The 15,417-nt window shown below is 46.9% G+C and overlaps 1 protein-coding gene across 1 annotated transcript in view; it reads right to left on the bottom strand.

The window, feature by feature from the left end:
* dab2ipa (DAB2 interacting protein a) overlaps positions 1 to 15,255 on the bottom strand; it is a 21,156-nt gene extending 5,901 nt beyond the window's left edge. Inside the window, exons 1-16 of the mRNA XM_061071878.1 lie at positions 15,195 to 15,255; positions 13,920 to 14,038; positions 13,614 to 13,716; positions 9,158 to 9,234; positions 8,657 to 8,766; positions 5,237 to 5,381; positions 4,977 to 5,149; positions 4,598 to 4,869; positions 4,154 to 4,362; positions 3,931 to 4,075; positions 3,710 to 3,854; positions 3,388 to 3,624; positions 3,064 to 3,257; positions 757 to 1,003; positions 221 to 312; positions 1 to 120 (exon numbers count right to left, since the gene is read on the bottom strand). The exon at positions 1 to 120 is cut by the window's left edge and continues 348 nt beyond it. Coding sequence (XP_060927861.1) covers positions 1 to 120; positions 221 to 312; positions 757 to 1,003; positions 3,064 to 3,257; positions 3,388 to 3,624; positions 3,710 to 3,854; positions 3,931 to 4,075; positions 4,154 to 4,362; positions 4,598 to 4,869; positions 4,977 to 5,149; positions 5,237 to 5,381; positions 8,657 to 8,766; positions 9,158 to 9,234; positions 13,614 to 13,716; positions 13,920 to 14,038; positions 15,195 to 15,255 — 2,449 coding nt within the window. The remainder of the gene's footprint in view (positions 121 to 220; positions 313 to 756; positions 1,004 to 3,063; positions 3,258 to 3,387; positions 3,625 to 3,709; positions 3,855 to 3,930; positions 4,076 to 4,153; positions 4,363 to 4,597; positions 4,870 to 4,976; positions 5,150 to 5,236; positions 5,382 to 8,656; positions 8,767 to 9,157; positions 9,235 to 13,613; positions 13,717 to 13,919; positions 14,039 to 15,194) is intronic.
* Positions 15,256 to 15,417: the final 162 nt, after the last annotated feature.

The raw sequence follows: 15,417 nt of genomic DNA, 5'->3' as shown, positions 1-15,417 counted from the left end.
TGCGGCTCTCATTGGTTAGCTCTGGCCCCTCCCTCCTGGCTCCATTGGTCATTTCAAAGGCAGCCTCGTTCTCATTGGGCTCTGAGTAGGAAGAGCTCGGAGCTGGAGAGCCCTGCAGGCCTACAGGAAGTGACATCAGCAGCATAGGAAGGATCACAGGTCACACACTCGCTCAGGAAACATGGAGGTTGAATTACTAAAGATCACAGATCAAAGTCACCTGACGCAGGCTGAAGACTTGAACCTTTAGTGACAAAAAACAAATCTTTGTTTTCTGGAGTTGGAGACGGAAGTCTGGTAAAATCCACCAAGCTGCACACAGACACATAACCACACACAGAGACACACACAAACACACATTAGATTACTTATCACACAAGAAGTGTCGGCCGTTGTAAAATCCCATAGGGAATTTTAAATGTTTATTTTACTCTTGAATAACACGTTGAATCTTTAAATGTAGAAATAAACACGTTTGTCTCAGGTTGTACGGCTCTGCTGTGGACCTCTCTCCTCTCGCCGGTATACGTTGCTCAGTTAGTGACCATTACTGTACACTACTTTTCCCAATGCATTCTGGGAAACAATGAGTGCACTATATCGGGTATAAAAATCTCACTAAAGATGCAGACAAACTACAATATGGAAGATTCACAACATCGTGATTAGTGAGAGATTTCGGCCACAGTCCTTCTGTCAATGTAGCAACGCTAGTCTGCTGTTTGATGCTAATGCTAACAGGAAAATGTTGCTAACCCTCCGTCCAGTCCGACGCCTCCCTGCAGGCCAATGGAGGGATTACAGGTGGCCAGCGGGGGGGAGAGGGGTGGAGACAGAGGGGGCGGAGAGAGTGAGGGCGGAGACACTACCCGCTGAGGCTCTGGAGAGGACACCCCCCCATTATTAACCACGACCCCAGGGTTAGCCAGCACCGTCGACACATCTCTGAGGATCCGAGGAAGAGGGCCGAGCTTCGACAGAGACGCCTGCAGACAGACAGGTGGAGAGAGAGACAGGTGGAGAGAGAGACAGGTGGAGAGAGAGACAGGTGGAGAGAGAGACAGGAGGAAAGAGGGACAGGTGGAGAGAGAGACAGGAGGAAAGAGAGACAGGTGGAGAGAGAGACAGGTGGAGAGAGAGACAGGAGGAGAGAGAGACAGGTGGAGAGAGAGACAGGTGGAGAGAGAGACAGGTGGAGAGAGAGACAGGTGGAGAGAGAGACAGGTGGAGAGAGAGACAGGTGGAGAGAGAGACAGGAGGAAAGAGAGACAGGAGGAAAGACGGACAGGTGGAGAGAGAGACAGGTGGAGAGAGAGACAGGTGGAGAGAGAGACAGGTGGAGAGAGAGACAGGTGGAGAGAGAGACAGGTGGAGAGAGAGACAGGAGGAAAGAGGGACAGGTGGAGAGAGAGACAGGTGGAGAGAGAGACAGGAGGAAAGAGGGACAGGTGGAGAGAGAGACAGGAGGAAAGAGAGACAGGTGGAGAGAGAGACAGGTGGAGAGAGAGACAGGAGGAGAAAGAGACAGGTGGAGAGAGAGACAGGTGGAGAGAGAGACAGGTGGAGAGAGAGACAGGTGGAGAGAGAGACAGGAGGAGAGAGAGACAGGAGGAGAGAGAGACAGGAGGAAAGAGAGACAGGTGGAGAGAGAGACAGGAGGAAAGAGAGACAGGTGGAGAGAGAGACAGGTGGAGAGAGAGACAGGTGGAGAGAGAGACAGGAGGAAAGAGAGACAGGTGGAGAGAGAGACAGGTGGAGAGAGAGACAGGTGGAGAGAGAGACAGGTGGAGAGAGAGACAGGTGGAGAGAGAGACAGGTGGAGAGAGAGACAGGTGGAGAGAGAGACAGGAGGAGAGAGAGACAGGTGGAGAGAGAGACAGGTGGAGAGAGAGACAGGTGGAGAGAGAGACAGGTGGAAAGAGGTCAGCGTGTTACCTGCTCAGTGTGTTACCTGCTCAGTGTGTTACCTGCTCAGTGTGTTACCTGCTCAGTGTGTTACCTGCTCAGTGTGTTACCTGCTCAGTGTGTTACCTGCTCAGTGTGTTACCTGCTCAGTGTGTTACCTGCTCAGTGTGTTACCTGCTCAGTGTGTTACCTGCTCAGTGTGTTACCTGCTCAGTGTTACCTGCTCAGTGTGTTACCTGCTCAGTGTGTTACCTGCTCAGTGTGTTACCTGCTCAGTGTGTTACCTGCTCAGTGTGTTACCTGCTCAGTGTGTTACGTGGTCAGTGTGTTACCTGGTCAGTGTGTTACCTGCTCAGTGTGTTACCTGCTCAGTGTGTTACCTGCTCAGTGTGTTACCTGCTCAGTGTGTTACCTGCTCAGTGTGTTACCTGCTCAGTGTGTTACCTGCTCAGTGTGTTACCTGCTCAGTGTGTTACCTGCTCAGTGTTACCTGCTCAGTGTGTTACCTGCTCAGTGTGTTACCTGCTCAGTGTGTTACCTGCTCAGTGTGTTACCTGCTCAGTGTGTTACCTGCTCAGTGTGTTACCTGCTCAGTGTGTTACCTGCTCAGTGTGTTACCTGCTCAGTGTGTTACCTGCTCAGTGTGTTACCTGCTCAGTGTGTTACCTGCTCAGTGTGTTACCTGGTCAGTGTGTTACCTGCTCAGTGTGTTACCTGCTCAGTGTGTTACCTGCTCAGTGTGTTACCTGCTCAGTGTGTTACCTGCTCAGTGTGTTACGTGGTCAGTGTGTTACCTGGTCAGTGTGTTACCTGCTCAGTGTGTTACCTGCTCAGTGTGTTACCTGCTCAGTGTGTTACCTGCTCAGTGTGTTACCTGCTCAGTGTGTTACGTGGTCAGTGTGTTACCTGCTCAGTGTGTTACCTGCTCAGTGTGTTACCTGCTCAGTGTGTTACCTGCTCAGTGTGTTACCTGCTCAGTGTGTTACCTGCTCAGTGTGTTACCTGCTCAGTGTGTTACCTGCTCAGTGTGTTACCTGCTCAGTGTGTTACCTGCTCAGTGTGTTACCTGCTCAGTGTGTTACCTGCTCAGTGTGTTACCTGCTCAGTGTGTTACCTGCTCAGTGTGTTACCTGCTCAGTGTGTTACCTGCTCAGTGTGTTACCTGGTCCAGCTCGGTGAGCAGGGTGTGCAGACTCGACAGCTCCCTGCCGAGGTCGATGTATCCGTCGAAGCCGGCCGTGTGGTTCAGTCCGTCGGGGTTGGAGATCTCCTGCAGGAAACGCTGCATGCTGCTCCACTGACGCTCCACGAAGTCGTTCATGAACAGCATGTACTCCTCCTTTGTGCCGAACCTGTCGCAGAAAGGAAACGCACTACATATATCACATTACACAGATGATTCACGTTTCACAATAAGAAGTCCTCTGTTATACCTCAAAATAAAAGTCCTCCTGTTTACTTTCTAATAAGAGTTTGACGTACTTGCTGAAGTTGGCGAGGTTCTGGATGACCTTGGCGATGAGAGTTAAAGTTCTCGCTGTGCGCTCGTCAGGGTATTCCTGCATCAGGTCGAACAGCGATGGTGACATCACAGCAGGACACAGGAAGCGCAGGAACAATGAGGCGCTGATGAGACGCTCACTGATATCAGGTCGACCTCGGTTACCACACTCCTGACGCCATGACGCAAACACCTCCTTCAGTTCCCGAGGGAAGACCCTGATCGAATGATACACAGAGGTGTTGGTACTGCCGTGTGTGTGTGTGTGTGTTTGTGTGTGTGTGTTTGTGTGTATAGGTGTACCTGTACGAGTCGAGGATCTTGCAGAAGGCGAGCTCGCAGCACATCCTCAGGTTGGCCTGATGCTCTGCGAGGTCAGAGGTGGAGCAGCGTGACGGGTCGACCTCACAGTTCTCGTCTGACTCGTACAGAGCTTTGATGAACTCACCTGAACACAGGAACACCTGAGATTAACGTCTCATCACCTGAACAGGTAAAAACTGTTGAACTGATCCATCGGTTACCGAGGGCATCCTGTAGGTACTTTTGTCCAATCAGCTTCAGGTATTCTTCGATGCTTTTTGTTGCCAGGGTGTTCTCTCTGAAGATCAGCTGGTCATTGTCTCGGCAACGATCCACCTCTGACATCATCAGGTCTGTGAGGAAGTCCTAAACATAGGGGTCAAAGTTCAGTTTTTGAGGCTGCTGTGTTGTGGCGTGGAGGTCTCAGTGTAGGGGCAGGGCTACCTTGGCCTTCCCGGTGCTGTGCAGGATGTGGACGAGTGCAGCGGCGAGCTCCTCCTTAGCTCTGAGGCTGATGGCCGCCTCCAGTGTGTTGCACAGCAGCAGGTAGTTGGAGCTGATGTACTCTGCAAATTCTTTGTACTGCTCCATCGGCAGGATGACAATGCTCTGGTAACGAGCTTTGATTCGCACCATGGGCACAGACGACTTACCTAAAACATGAGAGGAGATCGTTGGCATGTGAACTCTGTGGTCCCCTTGTTGGGAGTCATAATATGAGAGTTTGGATGTTTGTTGCTTTGTGAATAAAAACCATAACATAATTTCAAGTTTTGGTCAAATTTTGAAAGGATATTCAGGTTCATATCAGTTTTGTAAGGTTCTGACAGATTTTTCCAGAGCCATACTCTAGTTTGTTTTGGACTCATTTGAATAAGGACCACGTACCTCGACTGGTACTCGGCGTGCTCACTGAGTACCACTTCTCCACCAGCTGTCTGCTGGTCACCATGGGGACAGGGATGTTGACCAAACCCACATAGCTGCTCTTATCCTTCTTCCTCTTCCTGTCTGTGTCTTTGTAGACGTGGAGGGTGACGGCACTGACGGACGGCAGACTGCTGAAGTCGAAACGTTCACCCCAGAAGATGTTGTCCGTCTTCAGTTTACATGATGTCCGAGCGTACAGACTGTCATCCAGACACAGCTCGCAGAAGTACCTGTGGGACAAGTTCAACAGCTACTACACTGCAGAAGTAATGGGTCCTACAACAACTGGTTTGGGTGTGGTCCCCAAAACTGTTAGATCTAGGATGCGGTTCGGTACCTTTTCTTGGCGGGCAGGTCTTTGGCCTCAATGACCCACAGCGTCAGGACGTTCTCCAGCCTCCTGCTGTTGTCTTTGTTGGGATGAACGGCTCGTCGTAGGTTCTCCATCCATTTATCTCGCTCTGCCGCCGAACGACAAGAGAAACATTTGGTGCCTGTCGTGGTTGTTACCTAGGAGACAGGGTGAGAGGTCATCACCACAGAAACACAAGGATCAATGTGTTGTCAGGTATGTACTGTGTGTGATTTCTGTGTGACCTCGAAGCAGTAGTCCTGTCCGAGCAGGGACGAGTGGACAGGTTTGATGATCACTGATTGGTCCATCCTGAGCTCCAGAGACGACACACAGCCAGCACTTAGCAACGACTCCTGGCTATCACAACGCAGCTGCTGCATTACACACCTGAAACAAGCAGAGGTGAAAAGAAGATTATTAACACAAAATATTCAGTAATCAATCAAATACTGTTTATATTGCCCATATTCATGAATCACAGTATAAAAACTATAGCTTCACATCTCCTCAAAAAGTGACAGAACAAGTTTGACTGTGAAAAAATGTGAAAAGAGGCTTCATGACTGAAGGGCACAGAGAAGTGAGGACGAAACAGAAGAAGAATCTGAACCAGAGGGGCGGAGCACACATCAGCTGACTCATCACCTGGGGCCTGTCTGTCAGGAAGTCAAATATCTAGACCAATATCAAGGAGCATCGATACCAGGTCTGAGGGTATGATGGTGCTGCTGAGCTGTAATCGATGAAGAACTTTGTGTCATAGGTTTTCTCTTCGTGCTGCTGGGTGATTGGCCTGAGTTGCCATGGCGATGGCATCATCGGTGGTACTGTTCGGTCTGTAGGCCAACCGAAAAGCGTTTGGACTTTGATGATGCCTTGGAAGGGTCAGGGAGCAGGGAGAGGTTGGAGATGTTGGTGAACATCTCTGCCAGTTGATGGATGCACACCCAGGATGCCGTTGGGCCGGGGGGGCTTTGTGTGGGTCTGTCTCTAGTTTCCAGGGTCAACGTGGCAGCCTCCCTATCCCCACATGGCTGTGTGGCGGCACCTCACTGTGTCAGGGTCGGCTGAGCAATGTCAGTATTTGGTCTGTATCTATATAGATCTTTTTTCTCGTCTTGATGACCACTCAAAGCTTTACAGAACTTGTTATGCCCTTCACACACATTCCTACAGTGCATTTATAGGCAGCACTTTTTCTATGAGGGGCAGTTTGGGGTTCAGCATCTTGCTCAAGGACACTTCGGCATGCAGATGGGGACGACTGAGATCTTTTATATCGTATGAGAGAGAAAATGATGTTTCCATTAGCTGCCTTCTCAGAGATCAGTCCGTCAGTTCTTCTTAAAGCCTGCAGGACCTTGCCCGTCTCGGTTTCTGTGAGGAAGACTGAGCTGAAGTCTCCGGGGAGTTAGAGGCTTTGATGATAACCAGCTCCAGAACCAGGGAGCAGTGTGTTGCTTAAACATGAAGCACACAGCTGCTACTCTGAACTCACCTGAGAGCTGAGTTCTGTTGGGTCTGTGGAAGGAGAAACTCTCCCGGTGATGCACAGTCACAGTCTGTCAGAGACTGACATTAGTGAGTATGATACTGGGCAGAGGAGGTTTGTTGTTTCTTTGTTGGGTTGTGACCATAGTGCTGGTATGCTTCCTCCTCCAACCTTCTGGTAAACAAAAGACCCAGGGGAGTTCTGTATGTTCTCCATGGTGAAGAAGGGACATAGTGAATTTATGAAAGCAACGTTTGTGCAAAAAGAGCCAGTAAGAAAACACTGATATACAACAGTTTGCAGCGCGGATTCTGAACTCTCGTAAGTACTGCCATCTTTGTTCCAAACAGTGACGTTACACTGAAGAACGGTCACAGAGCAGGTGAATGATGGGGAACGTAATTAGGGTCGGACCATCATCAGATGACATCATTACCATGTTTAAACGAACATCGTGATAGTGAAAACATTAGAGATTCTTCTTCTTAATCAAGAGAACGGAGAGAATCAGGTGATTCCACTTCCTGTTCTCTCACCTGTGTCCAACCAGGAGTCCTGTGCTTGGAGTCACTTCCTCTACTTGTTCTGTTGGTTCCCTCGGGTCTTGGCTCAGGTAGTGTTGTGTCGTTTGGTTGTGTTGTTCTTGACGCGAGTATCCAGCTGAGTTTGCCTCTTCACAGTCAAACTCTCCTGTTCACGCAATCCCTCAACTGATTTCTTCCGAACCAGGTTCTAATGGAGGTTCCACTTTCTATACGACCCAGTGCTCCTTTTAACAATGTATGCAGGAACCACAGGAATGTAATGATGAGTGTACAGAACCTTTTAAGAACAAGTAAATGGTCAATTATTGTCTGTATTTGTATAGATCTATTGTAGTCTGATGGCCACTCAAAGCACTGAGTGGTCCTCTCTCTCCATTCATACACACTAAGCCTTTTTTCTAAGAGAAGGGGCGGAATGGGAAAGACTGGGCTGGTGGTCACAGCTTTGTGTTGTCGTGGTTTTAAGTTCTGCTTTCTACCTTCAGGAGGTGAAACTCAACCAGAGTCCAGGTATTCAGAGAGAGGCGGAGCTCACAAAGCTGTGATTGGTCAAACAGATGTAGAGAAACATCTCAAACATAACAAACACACCAACATAGAACTATTGATGGATTGAACAATAAACAATAAATCAACATTAATCCAGTGAAGAAAAAAACATGCATGTGTGTGAACTGCTGCTTCTGTTGACTCACAACATGTATGTATCCTAGCAACATGCTAACATACTAGACTAGCTGTGTGCAGGCTAACACACAGAACTGCAGCATGTAAGATCATGCAAATCAGGTAAGAGATGCCCCCCCCCCCCACACACACACACACACACAGCAGTGGTTCACTGCAGCAGTGATTCAGACGCTCAGAGGACAAAGACACAAAGACACAAAGACACTGATGCGTGAGGACAAACTCACCGAGCATCCTGAGAGAGAAGGAGGGGGGGGGGGTTCTCCGTTAGTGAAGAGGAGGAAGATGGAGGAGGAGGATGGAAGAGGAAGATGGAGGAGGAGGAAGAGAAACTGCTAAGCCTGACGATGGTTGGTCACAAGGCTGAAAACCTGTCTGTCTGTCTGTCTGTCTGTCTCTCTGTGTCTCTCTCTCTCTCTGTCTCTCTCGCTCTCTCTCTCTGTGTCTCTCTCTCTCTGTCTCTGTGTCTCTCTCTCTCTCTCTTTCTCTATCTCTCTCTCTGTTAGCTTGCTGATGCTACACGTCTCCAGAACTACATCTCTCTCTTGCTCTCTCTCTCTCTGTCTCTCTCTCTCTCTCTCTGTCAGCAGTTGCCCCTCCCCTGCAGTGAGGGTGCCCTACCCCCCCTCCTGTATTTAATCCCCCCCCTCTCCTCCCCCGTCCTCCAGTGTGTGTGGTACAGAGATTCCCCCCCCCCCTTTCCCCTGACCGAGGAGCAGACCTGATCCAGCATCAGTCCCCCCCCCCTCCAGTGACCCAGCAGACCTGATCCAGCATCAGTCCCCCCCCCCTCCAGTGACCCAGCAGACCTGATCCAGCATCAGTCCCCCCCCCCCCTTCAGACAACCCCAGCAGAGTCCTAGATATTCTTCCTGCTTATTGATAATGATTATCAACATGTATGATTATCATAATCATAGAAGCGTGTTTGTTACCTGGCGTCTGCGGACGTGATGACGTCATTCTTCACGCTGCTCACACGAGAGAGTTTCGGTTGCGAGCGAGTTCGACGCAGAGACTGTTTCAACCTGCGAGAGAGAAACCCCTGAGGAAGAGGAGGAGGAAGAGCGAATCAGGACCTGACATATTATACTGATGGTGTCTATGTGTGTGTGTGTATGTCTGTGTGTGTGTCTGTCTGTGTGTGTGTATGTTTGAGTGTGTGTATGTTTGAGTGTGTGCTTGTGCCTGTCTGTTCATTTTACTTGTAGTGGATTACTTTTAGTCTGTGATATTTCTACTTTTACTTGAAAGATCTCTGATGTGATCTATGATGTCAATGTTTCTCCCGTAGGGGGAGCCAAACCGCTGATTGATATCTGACCTCTTGTTACTATGGAAACAACCGGCTGAGTCCTGCGTGTGTGTGTGTGTGTGTGTGTGTGTGTGTGTGTGTGTGTGTGTGTGTGTGTGTGTGTGTGTGTGTGTGTGTTCACCGTCACTCTGGCAGTGGGTGTGTCCACAGCGAAGCCACTGGACATGCTCTGTCGGCGCACACTCCTCCCTGGAACATCTGGAACAGACAAAATGCATCATGGGAGTGTTTGTAGTCTTTCCCAGCAGTCAGCTGTGACAGCTGTTACCATGGTGACCAGCCTCATTACACACAGAGGGGTTATTTGTCATCACACACGTTCTTAGTCTTCCACACCCATCCGAGAAATCACATCAGCCAATCATATTTGCTGTAGTTGACCGTGCTCCTGGGGCTTATTCTGAGTTTTTATCAAGCAGATATTTATAATAACAGATGGAGCTATTATTGTTGGTGACTTTAATATTCATGTTGACAATAATAAAGATGCTGTAGCGTAGCATTTATTTCAGTACTAGACTCAATGGGTTTCAGTCAGTGTGTACACCAACCTACTCATTGTTCTAACCACACACTTGACCTTGTGTGTCAAAATTGATCACCTAACACTACCTGCACTTAATCCAAATTCTATCAGACCATAATTTAATAATCTTCAATTTCTCATTATCAGACTATATGCCACTAATAAAAAAACTAATTTTTTAAGATGTCTACCTGATAGTGCTGCAGCTAAATTGAAGGAAATAATTGATCCCATATTATCAGTCGATAAAACCAACGAATTCTTTAGAAACCCGAGCTCCACTGAGATTGACCATCTTGTCGATAGCTCTATAAACTCATTATGATTATTATTAGACTCAATGGCGCCTCTAAAAAAGGAACTGGTGAAACATAGTAAATTAGCTCCAACACACAAATTAAAACAAGCGTCAAGAAAACTAGAAAGGAAGTGGCGCTCCAGCAACCGTGTGGAATATCAGCTGCCTGGAAGAGTGTTAAAGTTTATAAGAAGGCTCCACGAAGCAAGAGCTTTCTCCTGCTCCACATCGAGAGAAGAGAATAAAAACAAGCCCAGGTTTGTCTTCAGCTCTGGAGCTGACAGAGTCACACCTCCACCGAACCCAGTATCCCTCCATCCCTGAAGAGCAAGATCTTCACGACCTTCTTTCATGATCTGTTAGAAATCAAATCAACCATCTCCTGCCCTCAGTTGAAACTAAAGGCCGATTTATGCCTCTCCGTTTTTTCTAAAACGGACAGATAAGACCGCCCTATCCGCCGTGGAACGTCCTCTCCGAGCGCCTCGGACAGCTTTTCGTGCACCTCTGATTTTTCTAACTGTCCGTGTTAATTTCGGAGACCCCACGGACAGACCTTGGCTGTGATTGGTCCGCGAACTACATCATTTCAGGACCTCAAACTTCCTGCTTCCTTCCCTGTGTCACAACAAACCCAAACACAACTACGATTCTACGATTAATGTGACGTGTGTGTTAATCCAGCGGAGTTGTCCGGCTGACGGTGGCTCGTTAGAGCACTGAGGGCATGTGTGCACGGTCACAGACGGTTATAACGAGCTTTCATAACGGCCCTAGCGTGCTAGGCTAGCGGGCTAGCCACCATGCTAACTGCGGTGGTAACAGAGCAAAAACCCGCCGTCACGACTTTAACTCCACTTCTATCATGACACTGTTTCTATAATACCGTCAGGTTAGAAGCAAACACTGGATAGTAGTTAGTGTCGGGAGTCCCTGCTGACTGTGTGTGGAAGCTGGGGGGAAGCTAGCTGGGGGGAGCTAGCTAGCTCCGTGTAGCTTCAAGCTACATGGAGCCTCAAGCTGTGGGATTAGCAACACAGTTCGGAAACAAGACCAGGGAACCGCTACGCTATTTTATTTAGTTGCCATCGTAGCTACACTGTGTGTGAGGGAAGTGGGGAGTAAGTTAATAAACAGTGTGGACTTCTTCTGATTACTCGTGAGGTAGGCTTCTCCAAGCTTGTCTTCCGTTGCGCCACCTACTGTTCTGGCGGTGAATTGTTTTCAACACGGAGAGGTATAAATAAAAAAATGGCCGTCCGATCTGTCCGTAAAGGATTCGTAGAAGCATAATGGAGCCTTAATACCCCCCCCAACAACAGAGATCTCAGAAACGGCTGAGAATCTTTCCCATTATTTAGACAGCTTCTCTCTGATCACCCGAGATCAGTTTACCAAAATAATCTCAGGTTCTAAACCAACAACTTGTATCTTAGATCCTATTCCTACAACACTACTTAAAAAATTCTACCCTTAATAGATAGTTCGTTAATTAAAAAAAAACCAATCTGTCATTATCATCAGGATATGTACCACAGTCCTTTAACCTGGCTGTAACCAAACCCCTTCTCAACCCCCTGCTGTAGGTCTAGAACAGGGGTGTCCAAACTTGTCCCGAGGGCCACATACAGAAAAAAATACCAAGGACTGGGCCACTCACGCCACCACGCCCCCCCGCCCTGGAGTGGACTGCTGACAGTCGCGTCGCTCAGGGCGGGGGGGCGTGGCTGCGTGGCGTTCTGAGGGACAGCTAGCAAGTCAGCAAAGCAATTCACCGCCAGACCACTAGGTGGAGTAACGTTTTTTGTCGAAGACAACATTAGAGACACCTTCTTTGTGTTTAGCAGTCTTTGTCGACTGTTTATTACTTTTTCCGGAGGACAAATTTGTCCCTGATCTTCCTCCACAGCTTCGTACACTCGTCGACCTGCAAACCGACGTCAGCCGAGATCTCCTTCCAGGAATTGCAGGTGTCCTTGTATTTAGTCAGTGACGGGTTATACAAGTGGTCATACTTTCAGATCTCCTCTGCCAAGTGCTCTTCTATTTGGTCCATGTCTGTTCTTCTAAATCTTCCTTGGTTTCTGCCGGTATTATGGGGCATGAAACAGGAAATATGACTCTGGAAAGGATGTAGTTAGCGTATAGTTACAAAAATTGGTGAATGCACGCAAGCACGAAAGAAGGGGCATGCAAGCACGCAAGGGCTCTTACGTGCTTGCGTGCCCCTTCTTGCGTGTCTTTAAGTAAGTGCCATTAGAGAGCTACTAAATTTTGAGTTTATAAAAAAAATGTATAAAAATTTTTTTTTTTTTTTTTTTTTTATAAATTATATTTTTAGACATTGATGCGGGCCAATTAAAAATGGATGGCGGGCCGCAGTTGGCCCGCGGGCCGTAGTTTGGACACCCCTGGTCTAGAAGGTCGGGGTCACAAGACACAGGGAGCTTCTCTTTCCAGCTTCTCCTTCCTCTTCTCATCAAAGATATGAATGTCTCATCAAAACATGTTACTGACTTCACTTCTTCCTCAGAGTCCACAGATCCACTTCCTGGATTATGATGGTGGATCGAGAATCAGAGATTATGATGGTGTTGGTGGATCCTGATCCTGATGGTGGATCCTGATCCTGTTGGTGGATCCTGATCTTGATGGTGGATCCTGATCTTGATGGTGGATCCTGATGGTGGATCCTGATCCTGATGGTGGATCCTGATGGTGGACTATGATCACAACCAGACTGCTTGATATACAATATTTTTCCTCAGAAACTCGACCATTACTGACAATAATCCATCAGGTCATTGACCTTCAGTTATTCTACAAAGTGTTTATTCTAATCAAAGCTGTAAAGACTCTGATCTCTCTGATGTCCTCTGTTCCACGGGACATCTGTTGGACTCGTGTCCGTCCTGGAGACGGGTCCTCACACGTGTCTCTGAGGTTTCTACCTTCTCCACCTGTTAAAGGTTTCAGTAGTTCTCCTCTTGTTGAGGCTGAAGACCAGAGGACGTCTCACCTTGTTAAAGACCATGAGACAAACTGGGACCTGAGAATATGAGACTATATAAATAAGATTTGACTGATTCGGTTCTTTGTTTTGCGCCTCTTCTGATATATTATTCTGAATATAATAAATATTACTCCTATTGACATTGTTTTTATATTCATTATTATTATCGTAATTATTATCACAGGTCAGATACATCATGTGACCTTTAACCTTTCAGTAGGTGATGATGTGTGACCAGAGGAGTGGACAGACACGTTACCATGGCAACTGACCTCAGATCCCAGATTATACGATTATTAATGTGACAAATCACAGAGATTAGAGACGAGATAAATCCTGATAAACACACACTCACAAAACCCAAACAAACACACTAAACACACACAAATACACAAAGAACACACAAAAACCAGACTGAGCTTTGAAAAATGACATTCATGTTGAAAATATTTTCTCACCGTTCAAGTCAAAATCCACGTCCATCATCTGACAGTGTGTCTCTGTGTGTTTGTCAATGTGTGTCTGTGAGGGTGTAATGTGTCTACGAAAGTGTGTCTGTGAATGGGAAGTGTGTGTGTCAGTGTGTAGTGTGTATCTGTGAATGTGTGTGTGTGTCAGTGTGTCTGTGAATGGGTAGTGTGTGTCTTTCAGTGTGTAGTGTGTATCTGTGAATTTGTGTCTCTCAGTGTGTCAGTGAATGGGTAGTGTGTGTCTGTCAGTGTGTATCTGTCTCCTCTTACCTTTGTGGGCGGAGAAAGAAGGGGCTGAGGTCACATGCAAAGTGTATCTTAGCAACCAAACGGTACAAGTCTCCGCCCTCTCTGCCAGAAGAAGAGGATGAACCTGAAGAAGAAGAAATAAAATGTCCACTTCCTGTCTCACTGTGAGACATTATTGTGAAGGGCTCACATTAGAGACAGGACGCTTTCAAAAATAAAAGTATCTCCTTCGCTTTAAAGGCTCTTGATGTGAAAAACCTGAGAAATGTGGAAGTGAAGCTTCACATGAGGAGGATTTTTCTGATATATTTATTATGTAATTCCTACCTCCAGGTTGTTGAGCAGCAGTAATTGTGCGTCTGACAGGATGCAGAACATTTTACTCCACACGTCAGGCTCCGCCCTCTGACCACATGACAGCCAATGAATGGAGGGGCTCTTTAGCTCTGTGACATCATCACAACACGTCACATGACACAGAAACAGTAGAACTCCTTAATAACTATAACGACAAACAACTGATAATAAAAAAATCAAATGTTTGAATCAGAGTTTACAAACTTTTTATAAACAGTCACTTATCTAACTTTTTCTGGTCATTTACGATATTTCATACAGTTGAAATCTACAAACTTTTGAAAAAGTTTATAAACTTTGAAACAGTTGAAATCCACAATGTGCTGTGTTGCTCTCCAGGTGCTTCAGCATCTAGTTCTACAAATACTTAATTACTGTACTTAAGTCGATTTTTCAGGTATCTGTACTTTACTTGAGTATTTATTTTCCTGATGATCTTTTACTCTGTTAAACCAGTGAACTTGTTACTGGTTTAAACCTCCACGGATGGGTTAGGGTTAGGGTTCACGTACGGAAACCTTGTGACGACTTTGACTTCCTGTAGATAGTGAAGTTTGATCCAAGGGGGGGTGGGGTTGGACAGAGAGCCCCTCCCCCATCCATCTACTCCCTGTACAGATTGATCCAGGAGCTCAGACTTTATGATTCTGTCTGAAATGTGGCAGCAGAACTTTGTCCAGTGAGTTTGATCTGCAGCAGCTGGTTCAAGAGGCTTCGTGTTTCATTGAAGTTCAAATGCTTTTTTACTTTTGGACTTAAGTCCATTTCAGACCCTGTACTTTCTTACTTTAGTAAAGGAGATGAATCAGTACTTCTACTTTTACCGGTCTATTTTTTACAAAAGTATATGTACTTTTACTTAAGTAAAGAATGTGAGTACCTTTGCCACCTCTGGAGATTATTCCCTTCATTAATGTTTTCTTTCATCTTTAAACACAGAGGAAGGAAATCTTTCTTTACTGTGACGAGCAAAAGTCAAATTGTGTTGTAGTGCAATAGTACTCGTCACTTTGTAAAGCTGTATATAGTCGTCACTGGTACTACTAGTATAGTAGTCACTATATAAAGCTGTATATAGTCGTCACTGGTACTACTAGTATAGTAGTCACTATATAAAGCTGTATATAGTCGTCACTGGTACTACTAGTATAGTAGTCACTATATAAAGCTGTATATAGTGAGCGGGTGAATTATGACAGTGTTCAGATGTGTCGTCTAACCTGTGTGACATCATCATCAACTCACCAATCACGTTCATCCAGCCCAGGTGCTGACACCTGGACATGTTCCTGACCAGCTCCTCCATGGCAACAGGCTCCATCACACAGCAGAGAGATGCATGATGGGAAATCTACAGGATGACATCACTCTCCAAACACCACACCCTCCTGAGACAGACAGACAGGTAGACACACAGACACATGTAGAGACAGACAGGTAGACACACAGACACATGTAGAGACAGACA

This window comes from Limanda limanda, chromosome 5, assembly GCF_963576545.1.
Source record: "Limanda limanda chromosome 5, fLimLim1.1, whole genome shotgun sequence".
In the NCBI taxonomy this organism is placed as follows: Eukaryota; Metazoa; Chordata; class Actinopteri; order Pleuronectiformes; family Pleuronectidae; genus Limanda; species Limanda limanda.
This window is presented reverse-complemented; position numbering and strand designations above follow the sequence as displayed.